At 37.4% G+C, this 25,576-nt stretch overlaps 1 protein-coding gene across 1 annotated transcript in view; it reads right to left on the bottom strand.

Moving 5' to 3' along the window:
• The window catches only part of LOC148874073 (threonine--tRNA ligase, mitochondrial 1-like), a 75,913-nt gene that overhangs the window by 19,931 nt on the left and 30,406 nt on the right, over positions 1 to 25,576 (bottom strand). Inside the window, exons 6-16 of the mRNA XM_088943051.1 lie at positions 23,038 to 23,112; positions 22,768 to 22,896; positions 22,587 to 22,676; positions 22,213 to 22,301; positions 22,020 to 22,116; positions 21,855 to 21,941; positions 21,263 to 21,347; positions 12,993 to 13,087; positions 12,818 to 12,850; positions 12,620 to 12,706; positions 7,814 to 7,906 (exon numbers count right to left, since the gene is read on the bottom strand). Coding sequence (XP_088799177.1) covers positions 7,814 to 7,906; positions 12,620 to 12,706; positions 12,818 to 12,850; positions 12,993 to 13,087; positions 21,263 to 21,347; positions 21,855 to 21,941; positions 22,020 to 22,116; positions 22,213 to 22,301; positions 22,587 to 22,676; positions 22,768 to 22,896; positions 23,038 to 23,112 — 960 coding nt within the window. The remainder of the gene's footprint in view (positions 1 to 7,813; positions 7,907 to 12,619; positions 12,707 to 12,817; positions 12,851 to 12,992; positions 13,088 to 21,262; positions 21,348 to 21,854; positions 21,942 to 22,019; positions 22,117 to 22,212; positions 22,302 to 22,586; positions 22,677 to 22,767; positions 22,897 to 23,037; positions 23,113 to 25,576) is intronic.

Genomic DNA, 25,576 nt, shown 5'->3' on the forward strand with positions numbered 1-25,576 from the left:
GCAAAAAGAATCAACAAAAACAAGCAAATTCTACAGAAAAAAACAATGCGATAAATCAGGAATACCCCTTACTAGTATTAATAAATTATTCCTCACTAACAACTAGGCACCAATTTATACATATCTTAATCACAGATACATGAAACCTAAAGGGAACTTGTATTGTATGTATGAAAACCAATTCGAAGATGATATCATTTGGCTATTAAAGCGAAATTTCTTAGGATAATGTTGAAATAATTGATTTTATTTGGTTAGGGTCTGTTTGGGTGACTAAAGCTTTTTTATTTTAATCTGTTATTGTAACTTTACTTAGTAGGGGCACAAGGGTCATTTCCCTTCTTATTTTTTTCGCCCTATATATTATAATGAAGCTGGCGCCGCTAGCACTGTTCCATTGCCTCTAATCCTTCTCCTTCTCTTCTCTTCTCTTCTCTCCTCTTCTACTGTAATCTTCAACCGGATTTACTGTCAATATGGTACCAGAGCATGGCCATTGAATTTGGGCGATCAAGTGTCTTCTCCAAGCTGCTGAATCTAGGTGGAACAGAGGTATAAATCTGGGCTGATCGAATCAGATCTGCAACTGGTACCGCCCCTTTTTTTCTGTTTTTCTTTCTTCCCTTAGTCATGTACCAAGAAGAAAACGAATGGATCTGAACCACTGAATGTCAGCAAACCCTTGTGAGGTTTTTTACCTCTGTTTGTTTTGGATCGTGTGATCCTGTACCTGTGAAAGGTGGTTGTAGGTCACGTATGACCTGTTTTCTCTACTTGTTGGCTTGATGTCTTGTGTGTAAAGATCTCCCCTTGTGATTAAAGCTTGTAGACCTTCTGGAAAACTAGTAGGCTGAGACTGTTATTCCGTACAGGTCTGAAAATCAGATCTGTCATATTTCTTTTGGAAATTAGTGCTGGTCTTGTGCACAGATTAAGTCCAAAAACTGGTGTGTGGACTGATCACTTGTTGTGTGTGGAGTCTTTTGTTCTGAGAATTCTGCTACTTCAAGGATTTCTGGAAGTCAAAATGGAGTGAGTGGGGAAATGGATATGAATTTCCCCATGGCTGTTATTCCATTTGATGGTCTGAATTACCTTGAATGGTATAAGGGAATAAAACAGTTGAAACAGTCCTAGAAGTAGGGACTGTGTTTGAAACAAAGAAAACTAGCAAGAGGGGATTAGAGAAGAAGAGAGAACTGCGGCAAAAAGAGGTTAGAGGATGAGTAGTTCGAACTTAACCTCCCTCTAACACCCTAATACACTTTTATTAAGTTAATCTTTTAGTAATGACAAGAGAGGTCCTTAGTTGGACAAAAAATTACAAAAGAGGAACATAAAAGAGTATGGGCCCAGAATAAGGCTCATTACAGAGAAGAACATAAAGACAATATACAGTAATAGCCTATGGGCCATTTGGCCCATCTTTTCTACACTCCCCCTCAAGCTGAGCATAGATGTCAATCATGCCTAGCTTGCCAGTGTCATGATGAAGTCTTGCCTTGGAGATGCCTTTGGTGAGAAAGTCTGCCAATTGTCCTTCAGAGGTAACGAATGGAAGGCACACTTCTCCAGAGGAGACTCTTTCTTGAATAAAATGTCTATCAACTTCAATATGTTTGGTTCGATCATGTTGTACCGGGTTGTGAGCAATGTTGATGGCAGCCTGATTATCACAGTACAACATCATGGGTCTGTCATGATCAATCCCAAGTTCTTCCATTAAGGACCTTATCCACAACAATTCCGAGACCCCATGTGCCATGGCCCTATACTCTGCTTTTGCAGAAGATCTGGCCACAACAGATTGTTTCTTACTCCTCCAAGAGACAACATTACCAGCCACCAGACTGCAATATCCTGAAGTACATCTTCTGTCATCCATATTTCCAGCCCAATCAGCATTAATATAGGCTTCAAGTTTCAAGTGGTCGTGCTTGGTAAATAGGATTCCTTTCCCTGGAGAGCCTTTCAGATAGCACGAAATCCGTTCTGCTGCTGCCATATGAGTATCTCTAGGAGCATGCATGAATTGGCTAATGCAACTGACAACATACGCAATATCTGGTCTAGTCATGCATAGGTACAGAAGCTTCCCAAGAAGTCTCTGAAAAACCCCTTTGTCTTCCAACAGAGTTCCATCTGTAGCTGAAAGTTCGCGACTCATATCAATGGGAGTTGTAGCTGGTCTTGCACCCAATTTTCCAGTTTCAGACAATAAATCAAGAACATATTTCCTTTGGGAAATAAGGATCCCATCCTTGGATCTGGCAACTTCTATGCCAAGGAAGTATCTCAACTCCCCCAGATCCTTAATCTCAAATTCTGTACGGAGGAAAGACTTAAGAGCCAGAATGCCTGAAGCATCATCACCAATCACTATAATGTCATCAACATACACAATGAGATACACTGCCAAAGATCTACTTTTCTTCACAAACAGAGTATGATCCGACTGTGTCTGAACATAGCCGAATTTAACAAGTGCAGCTCTAAATCTCTCAAACCAGGCTCTAGGAGATTGTTTAAGACCATAAAGAGATTTCTTCAATCTGCATACCTTTCCTTGCATATCTTTCCCATACATCCCTGGGGGAAGACACATATAGACTTCCTCATGTAAGTCACCATTCATAAATGCATTCTTTACATCCAACTGATAGAGAGGCCAATCAAAGTGAGCTGCCAGAGATAAAAGAACCCTCACAGATGTCATCTTGGCAATAGGGGCAAAAGTCTCCAGGTAGTCAATTCCATATGCCTGTGTATAGCCTTTTGCAACAAGCCTAGCCTTGTACCTCTCAATAGTTCCATCAACCCTTTATTTAATGGTGAAGACCCACTTGCACCCAGAAATTTCTGAGTAGGAGCAGTCCAACAACAGTGGCCGAATGAAGTAGTCTCAGCAGTAGTGATTCCAAAGGTATTTCGGCTACTTGACAGTCCAGAAAATAAATAAAAAACAACCCAGAAATCTCTGGATTAAATCAGACTAGAGGATAGCCGAATAGTTGTACTGTTTCCAAAGAAACTTCGGACTTTTAACAGTCCAAAACAGTGAAAAAATCAACCCAGAAACAACTGAGCAAAGACTTACAGCAAGAGAGTCTCTGGTTTGACCAATAAACCAAGCCGAACACTTGTCCTCTATGATGACTTCGAAAACCCTTTTCTCTGATTTTAAATCAGGCAAACCAACTTGTTCTCTGATTCTTCCTGGTCACCGAACCCTTCTCCAAGTGTGTAGAAGCTTGGGAACCCTCCAATGACCTCCAAGAATCAGGCGGATGATTGTAAACTCTTAGCCCTAGAACCTCCTCATGTAGTTGGTTGAACTAGAACCACATGAGGGACACGCCAAGCAGTGGCCTGCTCTGATACCAAGTTGAAAAACAATCCTAGAAGTAGGGACTGTGTTTGAAACAAAGAAAACTAGCAAGAGAGGATTAGAGAAGAAGAGAGAGCTGCGGAAAAAAGAGGTTAGAGGATGAATAGTTCGAACTTAACCTCCCTTTAACACCCTAATACACTTTTATTAAGTTAATCTTTTAATAATTACAAGAGAGGTCTTTAGTTGGACAAGAAATTACAAAAGATGAACATAAAAGAGTATGAGCCCAGAATAAGGCCCATTACAGAGAAGAACATAAAGATAATATACAGTAACAGCCTATGGGCCATTCGGCCCATCTTCTCTACAAAAACTCTACATCACTGCTAGGGGAAAGTGAAGGAACCGAAGAGCGGAAGTGTTGAATATGATAGAAGGGACCAAGAAAATAGAATGGTGATGTCATGGCTCTTGGTTTCCATGCTGCCGAACTTTTATGCGGGCTGAAACTGCTTGTGAAATATGGGAACAAGCAAAGTCCACATATTCAAAGCAGAGACACTATACCAAGATATACAAACTGCAAGCTGAATCGTCCACTTGCAAGCAGGGGGAAAGGAGTCTCTCGATGTACTATTCCGATCTGACATCGATATGGAAAGAACTTGATCACTATCAAAATGTTAAGTGGAAGTGTGATGAAGATGCAAAGACATACAAATCAATTGTATCTCAACAATGGGTATTTGCCTTCCTCTTGAGGCTTAATCCTTCATATGAGTCCATCAAGGTGCAGATCTTGGGAAGTAAAGACTTGCCAACAGTTCAGGAGGTTTATGCCTTGATTCAATCAGAAGAGAGTAGAGGAAATGTGATGAATTGTACAAAGGGGAAGCCAGTTACCCTAGTTGTCCGGGGAACAGATGATAAGAGTAAGCTTTGGTGCACTCATTGCCAGAAGACAAGACACACCAGAGATGCATGTTGGGATCTCCATGGAAAACTTAAATGGGCATAGGATTTGGGTAAGAAGTCAACAACTGATCAAGGCAAGAAACCAAGTTAGCAGAATTAGAAAAAGTATAATTGAACTAATATGGCATCTCAAGAGATTGGTCTCATGGTAACTCAAGAAAGGCATCCTAGTTCTGACCCTAAGGAAGAGGTCATCAACTCCTTACATGACCATTTGGGGTTATATGGTAGGACTCCTTGCCAGATGGATTCTGGTCCTAGTCCTTCTACCTTTTTTGCATCCACATCAGGTAACACTGTCATTGCCTTCCATGTGTCATCTCATACCTCTGATTCCCCTTGGGTAATTGACTCTTGAGCCTCAAATCACGACCGATAAGTCAAATTTATTTCAGGCATACAATCTTCTCTCTGTGAGAGATAAGGTGAGACTAGCTGATGGTTCTATCTCCACCATAGCCGGCCAAGGAACCATATCTCTCCAACTCGGCCTTACCCTTTCTAATGTACTACATGTTCCTAAATTACCTATAAATCTGCTTTCCATTAGTAGTATTACTCACTCCTTGAACTGTTCAGTTACTTTTTATCCATCTTCATGTGTGTTTCAAGATCTAGCCTCGGGAAAGACGATTGGTAGAGGAAGCGTGGTGGATGGTCTCTACGTGTTGGAGAATAAAGTTAGTCTTGTGGCTACAGAGTCTTTGAGTTCGTCCTGTGAGAGTCAAGCCTATTTATGGCACAGTCGTCTTGGTCATCTTTCTTTTGAGTAGTTAAAAGTTATGTTTCCAAAGTTGTTCGAGTCTTTGTCAGTGAGTCGGTTGTAGTGTCAAACATGTCAACTGAGTAAACATTGTAGAAGCTCTTTTCCTTTGAGAAATAAAATATCTGAATTTCTGTTTCATATTGTTTATTATAATGTTTGGGGCCCTGTTACTCTACTTACTGAGGCTGGATATAAGTACTTCATTACCTTGATTGATGATTACTCTAGATACACCTAGGTTTACCCTATGCAATCTAGAGATAAAGTGCCTAAAATTGTGAAAGTCTTTCAACGCATGATGTTCACTCAGTTCTAAACTGAAATCCATATTTTCCAGTCAGACAATGCAAAAGAATACTTCCATAGTGATCTCACGGAATTCTTTGCTTCGTGTGGATCACTTCAATAAAGCTCTTGTGCTAGGACACCCCAACAAAACAGTGTTGCTGACAGAAAAAAACGTCATCTTCTTGAAGTGGCTCGTGGCTTGTTAATCCATATGAATGTTTGGAAACGCTTTTGGATGGATGTTGTTCTGTGTGCTACGTACATTATCAACCGTATGCCATCTCAGTTACTAGAGTATAAGGCCACGCATCAGCTTTTGTTTCCTATAGCTCCGTTGTTCCCCACTCCAATGCGTGTTTTTGGGTGTCGTTGCTTTGTTCATAACTTGTCACCTACTCGGGGTAAACTTGATCCTCATGCTATTCCTTGTGTCTTCCTTGGCTACCCTCTATCTCAAAAGGGGAATCGTTGCTATGATCCCGCCTCTCGTAAGTACATTATCTCAATCGACGTGTCCTTTGAGAATCAAACTTTCTTCTCGGTTTCTCCTCAGGGGGAGAGTAGGGTTGAGGAGAAACAGGCTCAAACGCAATTACCTCCTCTACCTGACGCTCCTCCATTTTGTGTCTTTCTTCGCTGCCACAAAAGCTAGCAGGGTTCAAGAGCTGTGGAACCTGACACTATGCAACCAACATCATCGGCTTCACCGGAGGTTGATCCTTCCCATCAGCCAGGTACACTTGCTCCTCTTAATGTTGATTCCCCTATCATTAATGATCTTGATGTTCCTATTGCTAAGAGAATGGGTGTTGGATCTTGTACCACTAGTCATCCTATCTCTCACTTTGTGTCTTATGATCATATTTCATCTTCATATCAGGCATTTCTCTCCTTTGTTGATAGTATCCTTGTTCCTAAGAATGTGGCAGAAGCTTTATCCAAACCTGAATGGACAGATGCAATGAAAAAAGAGATTGATACATTACACAAAAATGGCAATTGGGAGTTGGTGGATCTTCCTAAAGGAACGGAACCAGTAGGGTGCAAGTGGGTGTTCACAGTGAAACACAAGGCCGATGGAATTGTTGAAAGGTACAAGGCCAGATTGGTGGCAAAAGGTTTTACACAAGTATATGGAGTGGACTATGCAGAGACTTTTGCCCCAATAGCCAAGATGAACTCTATCAGAATTCTCCTTTCACTAGCAGCAAATCTTGAATAAGAACTTCACCAATTAGACATCAAAAATGCTTTCTTGAATGGTGACTTAGAAGAGGAAGTGTACATGACCCAACCTCCAGGTTTTTGTGTCAAAGGCAATGAACAAAAAGTGTGTAAGTTAAAAAAATCTTTATATGGACTAAAACAATCTCCTCGGGCCTAGTTTAGTATGTTCTACTTAGTAGTTCAACAAATGGGGTTCAAACATTGCTAGTCCTCCATGTTAGGACAAAACACAATGAAGTGGACTAGCATTTTATTAGAGAGAAACTTGTAAATGGAAAAGTGTGCACCCCATATGTCAGCTCAGAAGAACAACTTGCAGACATCTTCACCAAATGTCTTCATCATGCGTGACATAATGGTTTGTGACAAGTTGGGCATGATTGACATATATGCTCCAACTTGAGGGGGAGTGCTAAAATAATTGATTTTATTTTGTTAGGGTTTGTTTGGCTGATTAAATCTTTTTTATTTTAATCTATTATTGTAACTTTACTTAGTAGGGGCACAAGGGTCATTTCTCTTCTTATTTTTTTTCACCCTATATATTATAACGAAGCTGGCGCCACCAGCACTGTTCCATTGCCTCTAATCCTTCTCCTTTCTTCCTTCTTCTCTTTTCTTCTCTTCTCTCCTCTTCTGCTGTAATCTTCAATCGGATTTACTGTCAAGAGATAACCTTGGAAATAAATTGTAAGTTTGCAATACCATCATGGATTCTTGGACTGAAAATATAATAATTATAAATTGCTACAAATTTATAGTTTTTCATACATGGTTTTTTTAATAACTAGATCTATAAGAACTCATAAGTAATAAAAATGAGAGAGAAAATACAGATATAAAAAAGAAGAATAATCACAAAAAGACCATAAGCTAACCTGCCCTAGCTGCAATTTTAGAAACATCTCAATACCTATCAGATATGATCAAAACCATCCTTCCCAAAACACTAGTGAAACACACACACACAAAAAAAGCAAGGTATGGTACAAGTATCTATGAGGTAGACTTGAAACTGAACCCAATTTCCCAGTTGTTCATTCAGTAGGAAAAAAAATAGGAACACTGATAAACAATAGCAGAAGCTAAAAAGGAAAAAAGAAACATCTAGGAGGTTAGAAATCAAATTGTCATATTACCATAACTTTTGAAATAGCCAATATTTTTATTTAATTCAAACAAAGAAACCAATTTTGATGGGTTGAGGAGAACAAGTGAAACATTACCTGCCATGGCTTACCAAACTCATTCAATGCTTCAGTAAGAGCAGCCTCAGCTTTTTCCCATGTTTCTATTTCTCCTAGGTACTTCTCTGGCCTCTACATTATAAAACAATAAAAATATAGATTATAAAATGTTGAACCTGAAGCACCTACTTACAAATATATATATTGGGAAGATGAAACACAAACAAGCATTTAATAGTAAATGTTCACATCTTACAATATATGTTTGTATATCTTTTCTAGGACCTAAATAAATGTACACGCAACATTCAAAACACTCAGTGACAATATCAGTTATTCCAAAATTCAAAATATCAGACATGATAGGTTGAAATATAAAATTGTAGCCATTGTATATATCCTAGATATTGGAAATATTCATTATTTTTTCTTTGATAACCAACCCTTTATTGTTAGGACCAAGGCTTTCTTGAGTTGAATTTTCAGTGCATGTATTAATAATTGTAAACTTACAAAAACCACATACAAAAATTGTTGGAAAACGTGGGGTTGGTTCAGATCTGAAAATAGAATTGTATATATTCCTAGGATTGTGAAAGGATTGATTTAGAAAGTTTTTCTTTCTATTTCTTTCTTTCTATTTTTGTACTTTCTATTTTCTCTTCTTTCTATTTTTTTTTATTTCTATTTTCTTTTCTTTCAATTTTTCTTTCTTTCTATTTATTGCAGCAGCTTACTGTATAAATATACCAATTGGCAATAGAATGAAACATATCAGTATTTTACCATTCCAAAACAAAAATAGATTCCAACGAGTGTGGGTTCATCTACCTGAACATTTGGTAAGCCAAGAAATGATCAAATATGAAAGGCTTCATGGAGTAACCTAGCTTACCAAATTGGCCACCCACAACATGGTAGCACACCCTGTCAGCAAAATCCTAAAGGACAGACAATGAGGGGATATCAATTCTTCACTAGCATCAAAGACAGTACAGTCATCCTGGATATGAAGTAATGGGATAGAAGGCAATTGATCATTAAAACTTTGTCTAGGCAATGCAGTCCACCCAAGAGGGTTAGGATCATCTAGTTAGGTAATTGGTCTCTATCACTATAAATTGCAAATTTTGATGTCCTAAATATTTTGAGATTAGCAAAAGAACAAAGAAAGAGTATTTTGTCATTGATACAATGTAACACATACTTCACAGTGAGCCAACAAATAACTGAGCAGTTAGCTTAGAAGAAACTAGTACATATTTTTAACTTTTAGGGAGTTTGAGGATAATTACGTTGTTAGCCCTGAAGTTAATGCTACTTTTGTAGCTCTTGTTCCCAAGAAGGCTGTCACTAAGCATCCTAAGGACTTCAGACCAATTAGCTTGGTGACTAGTGTTTACAAAATTTTGGCGAAGGTCGTATCCTTGAGGACCAAAGTGGTAGTCCCCTCTCTAACTAGTCAAGCTCAAGGTGCTTTTGTACAAGGCAGACAAGTAGTAGATAAGATTTTGATAGCTAACGAATGTGTGGAGGAGATGAAGAGATCAGGTAAAAATAGGCGTTGTCTGCAAATTGGATCTTGAAAAAGCCTACGATTTGGTGGACTGGAGTCTTAGAGGTGCTAAGTGTGGGTTTGGGGAAAGATGGTGCAAGTGGATTAAGGGTTGTCTCACTTCTTGCCATTATTCTATCCTTGTCAATGGAGTAATTAAGGACTTCTTCCCAGCATGTAGGGGCCTAAGACAAGGTGATCCACTCTCCCCCTTTCTATGCACTCTTGATGTTGATGTGTTAAGTATAGTGATTTAAAAGGTGTGCCTCACAGGCGAGGCACATTTTAGGGTAGGCGCCTCGCCCAGGTCCTAGGGCATCCCATTCAAAAGGCACATGCCTGGTGCGCCTTCCGCCTTAGCCCAAGCGTGTGCCTTTTGAAAATTTAATGTCTTTTTCCTTTTTTTAGAGTCTAACGGCTCCAGAGCTTCAAGAACCCCCTATTTGGTAATGTTGTCCATTCATTCATCCTAATAAAATATCTTCTTAAAAGCAATTAAAACTATAAAATCATTATTTTTTGTGTGAAAAGCTAAGAATTTAAGACCCTAACATGGACTTGTTTGGGCTTGCCTCAAGGGGCATGGCACAAAGGCAGCTCGTAGAATTAGGAATACAATATGCCACATTAGCTACTTGAAGTATTGTAATTGAGAAAAAAAGAGATTGTGGGTTTTATATGCCTGAAAATGTTTTATATGTTTGATTTCAATTTTAAATTCTCATTCGAATATGCTTTACATATTATGTTTATGTATTTTAATTTTAGATAATAGGTTTTGTAAAACTTAAGTTTATATTTTTATCAATATTATGTTTTACAATCTTTTTTGGATTTTTTGCATTTTATTTTATTTTATTTTTGGCATTTTTTTTTATTTTTTTAGCTTTTTTTTTTTAATTGTGCGCCTTGCCTCAAAAAGGCGCATGCCTCGCCTTGTGCCTCAAGTGAAAAATGGCCCTTGTGCCTTTTGCTTTTAAAACATTGGTTAAGTAGATTGATTTCAAAAGCAGATAGGGAGGAGTTAGTGAGTGGATGGAGAATAGGAAGAAATAGTGTGTCAGTGACTCACTTTCAGTTTATAGATGATACTATAATTTTTTGTGAAGGGAGCGATTTGAGGAAGGTTGGGAACCTTAAGAACTTAATTAATTTTATTTGAAAAGGCCTCGAATTTGAAAATCAACTTTGAAAATAGTTGTGTGGTTGGAGTCAATATGGAGAGCCGCTTTTGGATCCATGTTGTGGAAAAGTTTGGAAAGAAGTTGGCAAGCTGGAAAAAGAATTATATCTCTGTGGGGGTAGAGTGACTTTGATCAAATCCACACTTGCAAATTTGTCGGTTTACTTTTTGTCTGTCTTTAAGATTCTTACTAGGGAAGCTAAGAGGATAGAGAAGATGATGAGGGACTTCTTGTGGGAGCCGGGGCAAGAGAAGAAAGATCATTTGATTAGGTGGGAGATAGTTAGTCGAAGTAAGGAGGAAGGAGGATTAGGATTAGGGAATATTGCTCTTAAGAATGTAGCTCTTCTAGGTAAGTGGTTGTGGATATGGCCTTCAGAGAGGGAGAGGCTATGGCATGCAATGGTGGCAAGTATCCATGGTTGTTCTGGAAATGGTTGGGATGCAGGGGTATCTAGACCGGCAACTCTTGCAACACCTTGGAAGGCAATTCTTGGCATCCTCCCAAAGTTCCTCCACTTTGTAAGGTATGATGCTTGTTCTAGGACTCGTGTTCTTTTTTGGGAAAACACTTGGGTGGGAAATTTTCCCCTTAAGGATCTGTTCCCTTCTCTCTTTTCTATTTCCCTTTATAAAAAAGAACTTGTGTCTTCCTTTATTTTGTCCCCATATACCCCTTTGTCAACAAATTGGGGCCTTGGCTTCCGTAGAGGGTTGAGGGATGAGAATCCTTATCAGCTACTGAGCTCTTATCGTCACTTGATTCTGTTTGCTTGGACCCACTCAATTCCGATAGAAGGATTTGGACTTTGACTCCGAAAGGCTCGTTTACTTGTGCATCTTTCTTTAAATCCATTTGCTCCAATTCCTCTCCTTGGGCTTTCCCAGCTAAAGAAGTTTGGTCTAGGTCTTTTCCCCCAAAAAATAACTGTTTTTGTTGGGAAGTTTACTATGGTAAAATCAATATGATGAATAACCTGCAGAAGAAAAGACCTTTCTTGTGTTTATCCCCTAACTGATGTATTTTGTGCAAAGTGCAAAATGAGGACTGTTACCACTTATTGATTTCTTGTCCTTTTGCTACAGCCATTTGGAGTTGGGTATTTGATTTGTTTGAGTGCAAGTGGAACTTGCCAACTGAGGTAAATTTGCTGTTTTTCCCATCTACATTTGTGTGGATTACAAGAAGAGGGAGAATTATGTTGAAGTGTATAAGAATAGCTCTCCTTTGGACTATTTGGGAAGAGAGATTCCAGAAATTTTCAGGAGAAGAAAGAAGCATTCTTGAGGTCAAAGAGTGTATTTTTACAAGGACTATTTTATGGCTGAAATCCTTAAAGCTCTTTTAAGATTATTCCTTTGAGGATTTAATGAGAAATTGGTCTGCAGTTGCCCTCACTAGCTCTAAGAAGCCTAGAATTCAAATAACTTGGACTCCTCCGATGGAGGGTTTTGTTAAGCTGAACTTTGACAAAAGTAGTCAGGGTAATCTACGACCGTCTAGGATTGGTAGTGTACTAAGAGATGAGAACAGTAACATCATTGCCTTTTTTTCAGGGCCAGTGAGAATAGGACACTCTATGAGGGCTGAACTCCTAGTTGTGGCACAGTGGGTACAGATTGCTTATCAACTTGGAGTGCAGAACTTAATAATTGAAGGAGATTCCAAGGTGGTACTAAGATGGTTGGCAGACCCAGGTACTGTCACTTGGGAACTTTAAGGATATTTTAAAAAAGGTCAAATGGCTATTGAGGGACATGACAGTTAGATTTCAGTGGTTGGGTAGATCGGTTAATGCCTTGGCTGATTATCTTGCTAAACAAGGAGCTACTCAGGTTTCCTTGTATTGGGCTTCTCTGTAATTTTCTTTATCCTTTGTTTTGTTCTTTAACTAAACGGTTGATGGTTTCCTCCATCTCCCCTCAGAGGGGAGGTAGCATCTCGTGCCTCTCCCTAAATTGTACTATCTTTGGCTATGATTTAATAAATCTTACAATTCATTGATCAAAAAAAAAAAAAAAAAACTAGTTGCATATCATATTTCTGCAATTGAACACAAATTAATACAACATAAACAAAAATAGAACAAGGACTGAAATCTTATACCGTTGACAACTCCAGCTCAAATGTGAACCCAAATATACCATATGTGTAACTTATAAATTCCAAGACACTTCTAACTTCATCTTTTATCTGAAAATGTTAAGCACAAGTAACTATAGAGTAGATAAAAATAGTCACACTTAGAGTGAAAATAAAATGTGTTAAGAAGTATTCACTCCACATCAATAAATAAGAACTTACCTGTGATTCCGTACAGAAGATATGTGCATCATCCTGCAAATAAGATAGATCATCTTATGTATGGAATCAACTTAAAAGCTTCCTTTCTTGTCATTAACCAAAGAGATGTATAAGGTATAATAAAAGGCTATAAAAGGAAATCCAGTTCCATTGATTATGTTTTAATCAAAGGTACCTGTTGAAATCTCCTGACACGTGTTAAACCAGTAAGTGCACCACTAGCCTCATTGCGATGCAAAACTCCAAAATCAGCCAACCGAAGTGGTAATTCTACAATATTATCCCCAAACAGTCAAGATGTATGTTGATGAAGAAACACTAGGGAAGACGGTAAAACACAAGGACTGAAAAAAGAAAGTTTGGAACCAAAAAAAACAACTTGAAATATGGCATCAACAAATTTCCAGAACTAATATACAAACAGAAATTGCGAATTGTCATATAATGACGACTTACCCCATATCTTGCCTATAATCACTAGATAAACATGCCACAGTTTCATACTTGTGATGCATTCAGCATTCAGAATGAATAGCATAATTAAGTATCATATTTAGAGTAAACTATTTGCATAGTTAAAAAAGCAGCACACTTCCTACTATTCCCACAAATATTTTCTTTTTCATGGACATCAACATGAAATGTTACAATGATATATCTAAACATATTTCCCCAATGCTTTAATACCTTTTATATTGTTTTCAAGAAGTTTTTGTGCTAGTTACATCAAGACAAGTTTCTCAATTTACATATAATATTCATACAATGCTCAAGGTGAGGTTTAATCCCAGGTTTTGGGTTACATCAATACAAGATTCCCTGAATCTAAGAACTAGTTAGCTTGCACCTTCATCAAGGGATTAACCTATTTTCCCCAAATGGTATCAATAAAAAAGAAAAATCTATACTACCTATAAAAGAGTGAATGCCCCTTTTTTCTGGAATTTTCATTGGACTTTTTTTACCCTTTTGTCTAAGCATATAACGGGTATAAAGAGGGCATATATGTCCTTTAATCTCACTTCAGAAACTACCCACTTATAACTGTTCAAAAACTGCCAGGGTGTTGGAACCATGAATTATAACTGTTCAGAAGCTGCCCACTTAATACCTTAATTAATTTTTGGATAAATGAATTATAAAAGGCGACCATAAATTATAAATAGTTGTCTTAGAGATACTGCGACGTGCAAATGCACATGCACATGTACTAGTATGTTAAAAAAGAATAAGAAGGAAGAAGATAATATTGCTCATAGTGTTTCAGCAGAGATATACTATTTAGTATAACTATGGAGAAAACCAAAAATTATACATTCAAAATAGGCTTATTGTATGCCTCCTCCTTCCTTCACTTCTCTTTTCTGGAAATGTTACCCAATCAGAAAACAAAACAGTGAAGAGGTGTATTCTCACTTCTGCAAAATTCTTAACTCTAGTTGGTGCTACCCATTGTATAATTATAGGAAATGCAAAGAATATCGAAAACGCAATTTTAAGAGATGTATCTGGATAAACTTTGAATACTAATGGTCATGGATATGGTGGGAAAATTAAGATACACATGGATACACTAGGGAAACATGTATTTAAATAATCTATGACTTTATGCGAAGTGTAAACTACTGAGATATCCATAGAAAATGTTGACAAAAGGTAGAATAATTAAAATATGCATGCATAACTTCATAAATCTCATTAAAACTTTGAAAATAACCAAGTTTAATAATCATGTATCCCAAAAGATACACTATTTAAAATGAATTAAATTTAACAAATACTGGCGAAATGTCATAGTAGTAAAATTATAATCTCTTAAATGGATAACCAAGATTCAAAACTTGGTAACTGCAAATGAATTTTCTGTGCTTTAATAGGACTAAACTGAAACACAAGGATATAATAAGGAAGCTCATCTAGACTAGTTTAGCAAGATGTTTTGAAGTGATCTGGTGGTAAGGATACTTACATTTCAAACAAGTGACCTGGTTAAAACCTTCCAATAACATACAATTGTTATGTACGAGTGGTTTTAAATAGACCTAAATGGAATTTATTTTGAGTTAATTATGCGATGGAATTAGTTAATGTGATAGTAGTCTTAAATAGAGTTAGTTATGAAGTTACCTATGCTAAATAGAGTGCTAAATATCAGTTATGGCCACTTTAACGGACAATAATAATTAAATAAGGTATATGAATTTGAACTACAATTTCAAAAATGATACCATCCCACCTATATTTTTTTATCAGCAATACAAAATGATTTATTATTATTGAAGGGAGTACAACAAGGAGTTATGGGTAAGGAGTAAGACCAAAATCACTTCCAAATTTTACAAAACATGGATTGTCTCGGAATTCCTTGTTTAGCTAACTCATCCGCTATGCTATTTGCAAATGTCCTAACCCACTTTATTTGGATTATCATGTCTTTAGAAACCGGCTTGAAGCACCTGAATTCATTCTTCAACTGCCAAACTACTCCTTCCCCCTTTTTCATCCAGCCCACAACAATTTTGGAATTACCTTCAACAATCAATCTGTCAATCCCCAATTCTATAGCCTTCTCCACTCCATACACAGCTGCCATTAGTTCTGATCTCACCACACCTCCATTCTGAATAGGACCTGAAAACATGGGCAGAATATTTCCATTTCCTCCCTGATTACGCCACCAATTCCCGAAGGTCCAGAATATGCCACCAACATGTTGCCATATCAGCCAAAACACCACTGGAACCATGGGTGTATTGGATAATACACCTATATGCCACCAATATGTTGCTCAAGGCACAGGGCACGCACTTTTTGAAGCAAGGCACATAATTTTTTTTAATTTTTCAAAAGAATGTATAAAAATGCACAAAAAAATTAAAAAAATGAAAAAATATTAGAAATAATATTAATTAAAAAATATTTACTTAATTTTAAACTAGATGTTTTAAAAATCCTAATAGCTCAAGGGTTGAGAAGGGCTATTAGGGATACAGAGTTAAATAGTATTATTGTCACTTCTGGGTATTCTTGATGGGGTTTACTTAGATCCTACAAAACCTAATAGTAGGGTTTGGACTCTCTCAGCCTCTGGGTTGTTCATTTCTGCCTCGTTTTTCAAGGAAGATTGGTGTAATCCTATTCCACTTGGGGGTTTTTATTGAGAAGCACTCCTGCAAAGAATTAACACTTGTCCCTTGCTCTAGAAAAAAAGGTCCTAGCAACGTTTATCCTCTCATTGGTGTGCCCTGTGCAAAGTTGATGGTAAGAATGGTTATCACTTACTGAGTTCTTGCCATTTTTCTAAATGTATTTGCGAATGATTCTTTTCTTTGTTTAGCTGCAGATGGACTCCCCTGCCAGATGTGCAAAGTTTGCTTGCCTCTACTTCTTTTAGATGACTAATGAAAAGAGAGACAATCGTGTGGAGAAGTGTAAGGGCTGGCTATTGGACTATATGGGAAGAAAAGAATTTAAGGATCTGTCTTGGAGGTGATTCAAATTAGAGTGGTGCACTGGCTCAAGTCTTTGGAGTTGTTTATTGACTTGTCATCTGATGATTTGCTAAGAAATTGGAAGGAGGTTGCATTGTCAGCTCCAATTGCGGTGCCTTCATTACATGTTTGGGCCCCTCCCAGTGGCTTTATTAAATTGAATTTTGATGTGAGTAGTACTGGGAACCCAGGGCCTTCTGGCATTGGGGGAGTTTTAAGGAATAAGGAAAGATAATCGCTCTTTATTCTGGTCAAATAGGAGAGGGTGGTTCTCTTTGCACTGAGATTATGACAGCTTTGCAAGGTGTACAAAGAGCCAAGGATTTGAACATTACTAAATTGGTTATTGAAGGAACTCCAAGTTGGTGGTGGACTGGCTGAAGGATGAGTTAACTGGTTTTTGCAACCATAGTAATGAAAAGAGGAAATTTAAGTGGTTGACAAAAGATATGGAGTTAATCTGAATTGGGTCAAAAGAACTGCTAACTCCTTTGCTGATGGGTTAGCTAAGCAAGGGGTGAATAGGGATGTATTGTTTTGGGCTTTTGTGTAATTGTGCTTCATGTTTCTCAGTGGGAGAGTTAAGCAAGGGGTGAATAGGGATGTGATGTTTTGGGCTTTTGTATAATTGTGCTTCATGTTTCTCTCAGTGGAGGGTTAAGAGAGCTTAAAATTCCTTTGTACTTAGTTCCCTTTGTTTTTAATAGAAGTTATTTGTCATTGATAAAAAAAAAAAAAATTAAAATGCATAAAGCATAAGCAAAGTGAAACTGTAAAAATAAAATGACATACAACATATAAAACATATTCAAGCACTCAACAATTTAAGCATGTGAAACTTTCAAGCACTTTATTTCTTACCAATTTCATTACTAAATCTATGAGACATTTTTACCTAGCTACTTGAGGCAAGCCCAAATAAGTCCTATGCTAGGGTCTTAAATTCTTAAACCCTACTTAAAAAGTTGGTTTTAAAATTTAGTTTTAGTTCCTTATCTTAAAAAAAAAATGTCTTGCATTGGGAAGAATGAAATGAACAATATGAGAAAATAGATGGAGCCCCCATCCCAACCCCATGCTTGAAAAAGTACAAAACGTGCCAGATTTAAAGTGGTTGTACTTGGGCCTAGGCAAGGCACAAGTTAAAATGTGCCTCGCCCGTGTGCCTAGGCATGCCTTTTCAATTACTAGGTCAAACAGCACCAAAAAAGGTGCAATTCCACCCATGCCACATGCCAACAACTCCTAAATCTGACACATTTTTGCTGATACAATTCAAAATGTATCGATACTTCAATCTTGGTGCTGCCCAAAGATCTTTAAGACAACATTTGATGGCTTGGAGAGCAGGGGGTCTCAATAGAAGGAGAAGAAAACTGTGGAGCACCATTCATGCAGCAGTCTCATGGTACAATTGGCAGGAAAGAAACCAGAAGATGCTTGAGGAAAGAGCTTCTCCACTGAAGAAGTTACTAGAAGGATGGTTGGGTCTGTTGACTCCTGGCTGGCTGCATTAGAATTGTTTAAGAACACCCCTCATCAATCTTTTCTTGAGACTGATACTTTGCTTTTGTGAAGCTCAATTTTCTTTTCAGGCCAGGTGCTTTAGCCTAGCAGCATTTTCTGTATAGTGACTCATTCCACATTCTATACTTTTACATGTTCACAGCATATAAATGAATACAATACATTACCTTTCTCTCAAAAAACATAATAGTAAATTAAACATGTCCTTACATTTCCCAAATAGATAGAAATTCAACAAAAGAATATAGAGTCTGGTCAACCCATAGTCTATAAATAAAAAATCTCATTGTGATAACTTACGGCTCACCTGAGAGATTCACTTTGAGGGAAACCCTTCCTCCTTAGAGAGAGAGAGAGAGAGAGAGATTGTTCAAAACACTTCGAACCACACGCCTTTTAATTTTTTTAGTTTTTTTTTTTTAATTTCAGTTTTAAGACTTTTATATATTATTTAATAAAGTTCCCAAAAACACCTGTAAACAGGTGTATCGGGCACCTAAAGATATGATACGACACGCCCGATACAGAGTGTATCGTATCAATTCTTTGATAAAATACGCCCGATACACAGTCCAGAATAGGAAAGTCTGGGTGCAGCCACCCAGAAAAGATGTATAGATCTCTCTCGAATCTTCTCAGATCTCAATGATATTTTCAGAATATGATGAGAGGGCCTAGGTGATACTTCCTTTCAAATCTCACTGCAAACTGAAGTCGTATGAGAGAGATCTAATAAAATCTCTCTCCTAGGATGCGCAAAACAGAGAAAACTGATCTCTGGATAGATCAAAACAATCTAGATTCAATCGGCAGTAATAACAGATGTCACACTAATCAAAGAGAGGAGAAAAGGATCAGAGAGTAGCCTGCTCTGATACCATGTCATCTCGAGAAATAGAGAGAGAGAGGAGAGAAAGACAAAAGTCCAGATCTGTTAGGGTTGATCAATCTGATCGAACCAACCCAGAAAAGATGTATTTATATTAAACTTATGTGAATAGACAAAACTGTCCTTACAAAGAGAATAAAAAGATACATACACTAAAGTACACGCCTATTATAGTACAAGAAAGAAAAAATAAAGTACAGAACAGTAGAATTACAAAACTACCCTTCAGTAGTTCTTCTACAACACCTATGTGTTTTAAAACATTGGTTAGAACCAGAATCCGGTCTCAAAGGAAACTTTATTGGTCCAGTTTGACAAGAGATTCTTGGTTACATCTCTCCTCCCAGCTAGACTTGGCACAGCCAAGACAGCCACCAGATGTTAGGCCTTAACCTCAATGTGAATGTCCTCCCTTAATCCTCCAATGAAACAACCTACTAAAACCTTCTTTGTCCAACTGAAAACCCAAGATTTTAACCGTTTAAACTCCTTTTGATAGTCCCTCACAGATCCAGTCTATCTAAGCTTTCTAAGCTTGGACAAGGATTCCTCCAGGAAGGAAAAGCTCAACGTAATTTGAACCCCACCACCAGACGATTGGGTTAAATTAAATATTGATGGAAACAGTCAAGGAAACCCCGGCCCTTCAGGCATGGGAGTCTTGGGAGATAAGGACAGAAACATCTTAGCCTTATATTCTGGTCCAATGGGAGTAGGAGACTCGGGGCTGAACTATTGGTGGCTCTCTACAGGGTATTCCGATTGCAAATCAATTAGAAGTTGAGCATCTTCTAATCGAAGGAGACTCTAAGATTGTTGTGGACTGGTTAACAGACCCAGGCTCAGTCATGTGGTGCTACATGGATATCCTAAAGAAGGCAAGCTGGTTAACAAATAACATGTCTGTAAGCTCACACTGGGTGAGCAGGTCAGCAAATGCTTTGGCTGATTATCTTGCTAAACAAGGGGTATTGAGGGAACATCTGTACTGGGCAATGTTGTAATGTCTTGTTTCTACTGCATTGTTGGCCTTTAACACTTTACTCTCAAGGGAGGTTGCACCTTGTGTCTCTCCTTGGGGTGCATGTAACTTTTATTATATATCATTAATAAATTATTTCTCAATTATCAAAAAAATAAAAGTTTGGACAAGGATTCACCAGAGTCTTAAGCTGAATGGTCCAAGCCATGCGCACAAGGCCTCAATAAAGCATGGCCGCAATAACTGAGGATGAGAATGCCAATACAATTGGAACCATAGTACACCTTCTCCCTCTAGGTAAATCGAAGCAACTGAAATTCGTTGTTGGCTTCGAATCTCGTTAAACTCAAAAAAATGTTTTTGCTCTAAAGATCCAAGAGATTGGATCATAACCTCAAATATTGGAAAAACCAAGTTGGCCAATCTACTGAAAGAAGGATTCGCACACTGTTTCTACCTTGACTGGAGCCTTCATCCTTGTTGTCCCGATTGCCTGAACTCTGAAGAAGTGATCCACTCACACCAAGTCATCACCACAGATGTCTCCTTTAGCTCCTACAGATCTCCAATCATTTTATGCAACTCCACCGCAACTTTATCCATACACTCTTCCACTGCTAAGGATTTGGTGATGATAATTTCTTCTTGAGTGGTTGCACCAATCAACTGATCAAGTCTAATACCAAATGATGAATTACTGCTCACCTCAGGGATTCACTTTGAGGGAACCCCTTCCTTCTAAGAGGGATGGAGAGAGAGAAATTCGAGAAAACAAATTTTTTGATGCCCATTGATTGTCATTTCTTGATTTTACATAGGGTCACGAAATACATATTGGAATTCTCAACTAATTCTAGTGACATGTTCTTTTGTAAGTGACCAGGATTGGTGGCCTAAGTATCGAGAGAAGTTCACTATATCAAGGCCTGGAGGCTACAGCTGCTGCTGGGATAGGGGTTGGAGTCCTCAAGTGACTATGGGATTGGGCCTTATCACATTGCAATTCTTGAAATAGACTTGAAGATGGAATAAAAGTTTTAAATTGTGTTTTTTGTCTTAGTTGTAACTATGAATGATGTTCCTTTCTTCTCTCTCTAAACTTAAACACTGCCATCATAATTTCCTGAAAGTAGTATACTAAATCTGAAAGCTATCTCTTATCATCCCATGACCTTAGTTTTCCAATAAGAAATATTCTTGCTTGAGATATCACCCTTATTAGATCTGAGCCCTGAAGATTCACATTGCCCTTGAATCTAGGTGATCTAGCCCACCATTCCTTAAACCATATAGGTTTCCCAACCCTATCCTACATCATTTCAGTTCAAATGTTTGACATCAAACTATGTCATTCTGCTTGTTTACACACAGATTAATTTCAGTGTTCAAATGAACAGCATTTATTGAATTCTTACTAATAAGGTCAGACAGAACCAAACTAAAAATAGAATTCAGCATAAATTAGTTTACAAACTACAGAAGCAATGAACAACTAAGAATGAACTGACAGAATAAAATAAAATAAGTCATTGAATGAATTAAACAGAGAACCTCACCTCTATACGAACGAACTCTATGTTCAAACATTAAGCAGTGTCCAGGACAATTCATTGGCTTAAGTCCAAATTCTTGTTTTTCAATCTGCATAAGTTGTAAGACTGAATATTAAATTGTCTTTGTATTTTCTTGGTGGTGGCCAAGGCTGCCTTTGTCTTGTTCACTTCTCTTTTTCTAAGTTATAAAATTTGAGTTGTTGCTGATAAAAAATATATATAATGGAAACATGTAGATGGAAAAAGAGGAAGCACAATTCATCTCACTGACAAAAACAAGAAAAAGTAAGTAACAAATGATACAAGAAAAGTTAATAGTGATTTTCAAGTTTCAAACATTAAGTTGCCAATGCTTGATAAATAGGACTATTTTTTTAATGGCTATCTGCAAGCATGTGCTTTCTGTGGCCATTAAGTGTCAACAAGATCCATGTCGTAAAACTCTATCATTGTGTCTTTCATTTTCACTCTCCTCGTTTTTTCCTCCACAATTAGATTTCTCCTTTCATCTGAATGTGTTATGAATATTGATAAATCATGACAAGTTCACAAACTCTTAGACTTGGCATGAAAAGGAACTGGCATAAAATCTAACCTCAAAAACAAACATGTTCTCTTTATAGTTTGCAGCATGGCCAGACGTCTCCCAGAGTTGCATATTGTATATATTTGGAGTCAAAACCTGCCAAAGATAATTAACATGACAGGTCCAATTCCTCAACATTGGAATTCTGTGTGTGTGTAGACAAAGAAAGCTAACCTCTTGATAACCTCTCTCCCTATATTGAGTTCGAATGAATTCCATTAATTTGTGGTAAACTCGGGTGCCATATGGCAGGAAGAACCAACTTCCTGGACTGAAATATGACAGGAAATGCAGTCAATGGATGTTGTGAGCAATCTTAAGTCCTTGAAAGTAATAAAAACTAATGTTGGAGCTTGGCTCATATTACCTAAGAGGGTGACAAAAGAAGAGCTCTTGTTTTGCCCCCAATAACCTGTGGTCATATTTCTTTGCTTCTTCCAGCTGAGTGAGATATTCCTGCAGAAGGATACAGACATAGGATCAAGGTCTAAAATAATGGGAACAGCAGTAGGGCTCATGTTGGTTGATGTTAACTTTTCTCTTTTCTTTTTCAACTGGTAATTATAAATTTAATGGTCAAAGATTATCAATAGTTTACCAGCATGTAGTCCACCATACATATATAAATATAAATATGGAAGGGACCATCTTCACATTCAAAGAAAATATCCGTAGTCTATACAATAAAAGTTAAAGAATTAATTACACTTGCTAAGGAAAACTGGATGTTTAAATACATACCTTCAGACGTTTGGAATCTGGATAAGATATCCCATAAACTCTTTGTAGACTCTCTCGTTCCTTCTTCCCCCTCCAATAGGCTGATGAAGCCTAGAGATTTCAACTTACAATTAACATTAACAACATCTGTTCATACAAATAGTTCAAATATCCAGATATATTATGTCAGGTCATTCATCACCTTTAAACAAGCAAATGCTTTTACAAAAGATGTGTTTGGGATATGAGGTCCACGGCACAAATCAACCAAAGGTCCACATCTATAAACAGTGATCGTCTTGTCTTCTGGCAATTCATTAATGATTTCAATCTGCATGAAAAGGTTAGATTCTAAATATGGAGCATTTATAAAATAGGGCATCCAAGTAGGAAGCAAAGAAAGGAAACAAGATATAAAAGGTATTCAACAATACAGATGAAGAAGGAAATCTAAATATGAAGCATTACTCACCTTAAAATTATTTTCAGAAAACATTTCTAAAGCTTGTTTCCTTGATACTTCAATACGCTCAAAAGGCTGTTTTTCCTGCAGTATAAAGCACAATAGCAAAACATCAAGAATCCTACAGCAGGTCAGGGCTTAGAATGAGAAAGGGCTGATACAAACAAAATCCTCAATATTACAAAATTGGCAGTTTGATTGTTGGGCTACTCAGTGAGTTAATTCATGGATCAGCTGAACTAAGTCATTTTTAGTTCAAGAATTTCCAGATCAGGTGAGAAATACCTAAATATATAACAAATTTGCTAAAATATTTAAAGAATTTGCATATTTTTCAACCCCAGAAATAACCTTGTAACTATAGATGATAATCATCATTTAACCTAAATGGCATGAGACAGGAGGCAAACAATTCTATTTTGCTTAAGCATAAGCATCAAAAAGCTACATTATCAACTTGAACCACATATGCAAAAACTTACAAACAAAATTTGATATTTTGAAATCTATTTACATTGAGTTGAAGTTCTTGGATGGGTCACAAATGACAGTCCAGGAACATGACAATATAGACACATATTAAGGGAAGTAAGAAGTCTAGCTAAGTATTGAGAAGGCAGTTTTTTTTTGCCTTTTAAGTTAATTAAGTATATTGTAATTTAATTTTGTTAGTTTAAATACTAATGAGAAATCTACACCCTTAACTTCTTGCCTCTTGCAATTCTCTCCTAGTCTTCTCATTCTTCAACCCCTTCTTAAATTTTCTCTACAATCATCTCCTAACATCACAAGCAAACACAAATTGGTAACAGAGCCCAGTTGGGATCTCTGATCATTGAGACAACAGCGGGCCACTGACAACCTCACTACCAACATCTGACTTCAGCAAGCAAGACAGTTGGTCACGTCAACCAACGATGAAAACCCTAGAATCTGGTCAGGGTTGGTTTTATATGTATTCTGGTGTGTTTCTTATAGAAGTTTGATGCTATTATATTATTTTTTCTGGATTTACTTCTATGAAAATCTAGGAAATCGCAATAATTACAGTTCCATTGCTTTCTGTTGGTGTGTATAGCAAACCTACAGTCTGTGAATAGAACCATTTTAGGGTGGAACCAATGACTATTTGCAAACGAGAAAAGGTTATTTTGCTTCAATTGGTGGACTATTCAAGGTGCTGACTATTTTCTCCAAGCCATATTTTCTGTCAGTCTATGTTTGACCTTATTTACTTATTCTAGGGTGTGTGAGAATACGGATCTGGTGTTCCTGCAGCCTGGAATTATATCTGATTAGATCTGGAGTGGTGTAATGGTGTAAAAGATTATGAAGAAGCTGACAGTTACCTTAAAAGCATGCACCTCCCTTGAGAATCATGCACTTGCATCCTTGGGATCTCCTCAAGGATGCTACTTGCCAGACCTTGGTCCCCAAAAAACCAGAAGTTTGTCATCCCAATAATTTTAAATATACAAGTCTGGTCACTAGCCTGTACAAGATCATTGCTAAGATCATATCCCTAATGATAAATAAAGAATTTTCTATCAACACTCTCAAGGGGCATTCACTCAGGGTAGGCAGATAACAGATCAGATTCTCAAACAATGTGCGGAGTTTGTGAGAAGGCCCAAAGAAAAGGGTCTGATGTGCAAATTAGATCTAGAGAAAGCCTAAGATCTAGTAGATTGGTTATTTTTTTTACTAGAGGTGGTAAGGAAATGTGGCTTTAGGGAGAGGTGGTGTAGATGGATTTGGGGCTGTTGCAGACCCACCATTACTCTGTTCTTGTTAATGGGACTGCTAAGGATTTCTTCCCAGCCTAGATGGGACGGAGACAAGGTGACCCTTTGTCTCCCTTTCTCTTTACCCTTATTGTGGATGTTTTTAATAGGCTAATGATGAGGGTTGATACAATAATATTGGTCAAAGGATAGAAGAAAAGGTAGGGAGTATGTGGTGATTACACATTTGTAGTTTGCTAATGACACCATTCAAATAGCCATGAACATGCACCAAATTTCCTCTAAAATCAAGACTCCATATAAGATCTTACCAACCATACAACCTGCTGACATCAGTGGTCAATGATGATGATGTCAGCATCTGACTAGAGTAGCAATAACCAGAACCCAATATTGATGATGCACTGATACCAATAAACAAACTTTATGTTTTTTAAAGGATTGTGGCATGGAGAATGGATAAAAGAAGAGGAAGAGAAAGAAAGTGGAAGATGGGATCCCAAAGGATCACAAAAAGATCTTAGGTGTACCCCTTTATCATCATTTACAATAAAGCACATAAATTACACTTAAAACCCTTAACTAGTATAACAATTAAGCTACCCTTGCAATTATAAGTGTGCTCTCATAACGACTAAACTACCGTCTCATGAAATATACAAGGTTCAAAATATCGCAATATATAGTGTGTATCGTATGATACATATCAATTTTCAGGGTCACCGATACATTTCTTCCTCAGACTATTTCAGCGGTTTTAAACAATAAAAGAGGTTGTATCATAACATCTGACGAATTATCAA

Source organism: Nelumbo lutea, chromosome 1, assembly GCF_056320005.1.
Source record: "Nelumbo lutea isolate HS-2025 chromosome 1, American lotus-T2T, whole genome shotgun sequence".
Taxonomy (NCBI): domain Eukaryota; kingdom Viridiplantae; phylum Streptophyta; class Magnoliopsida; order Proteales; family Nelumbonaceae; genus Nelumbo; species Nelumbo lutea.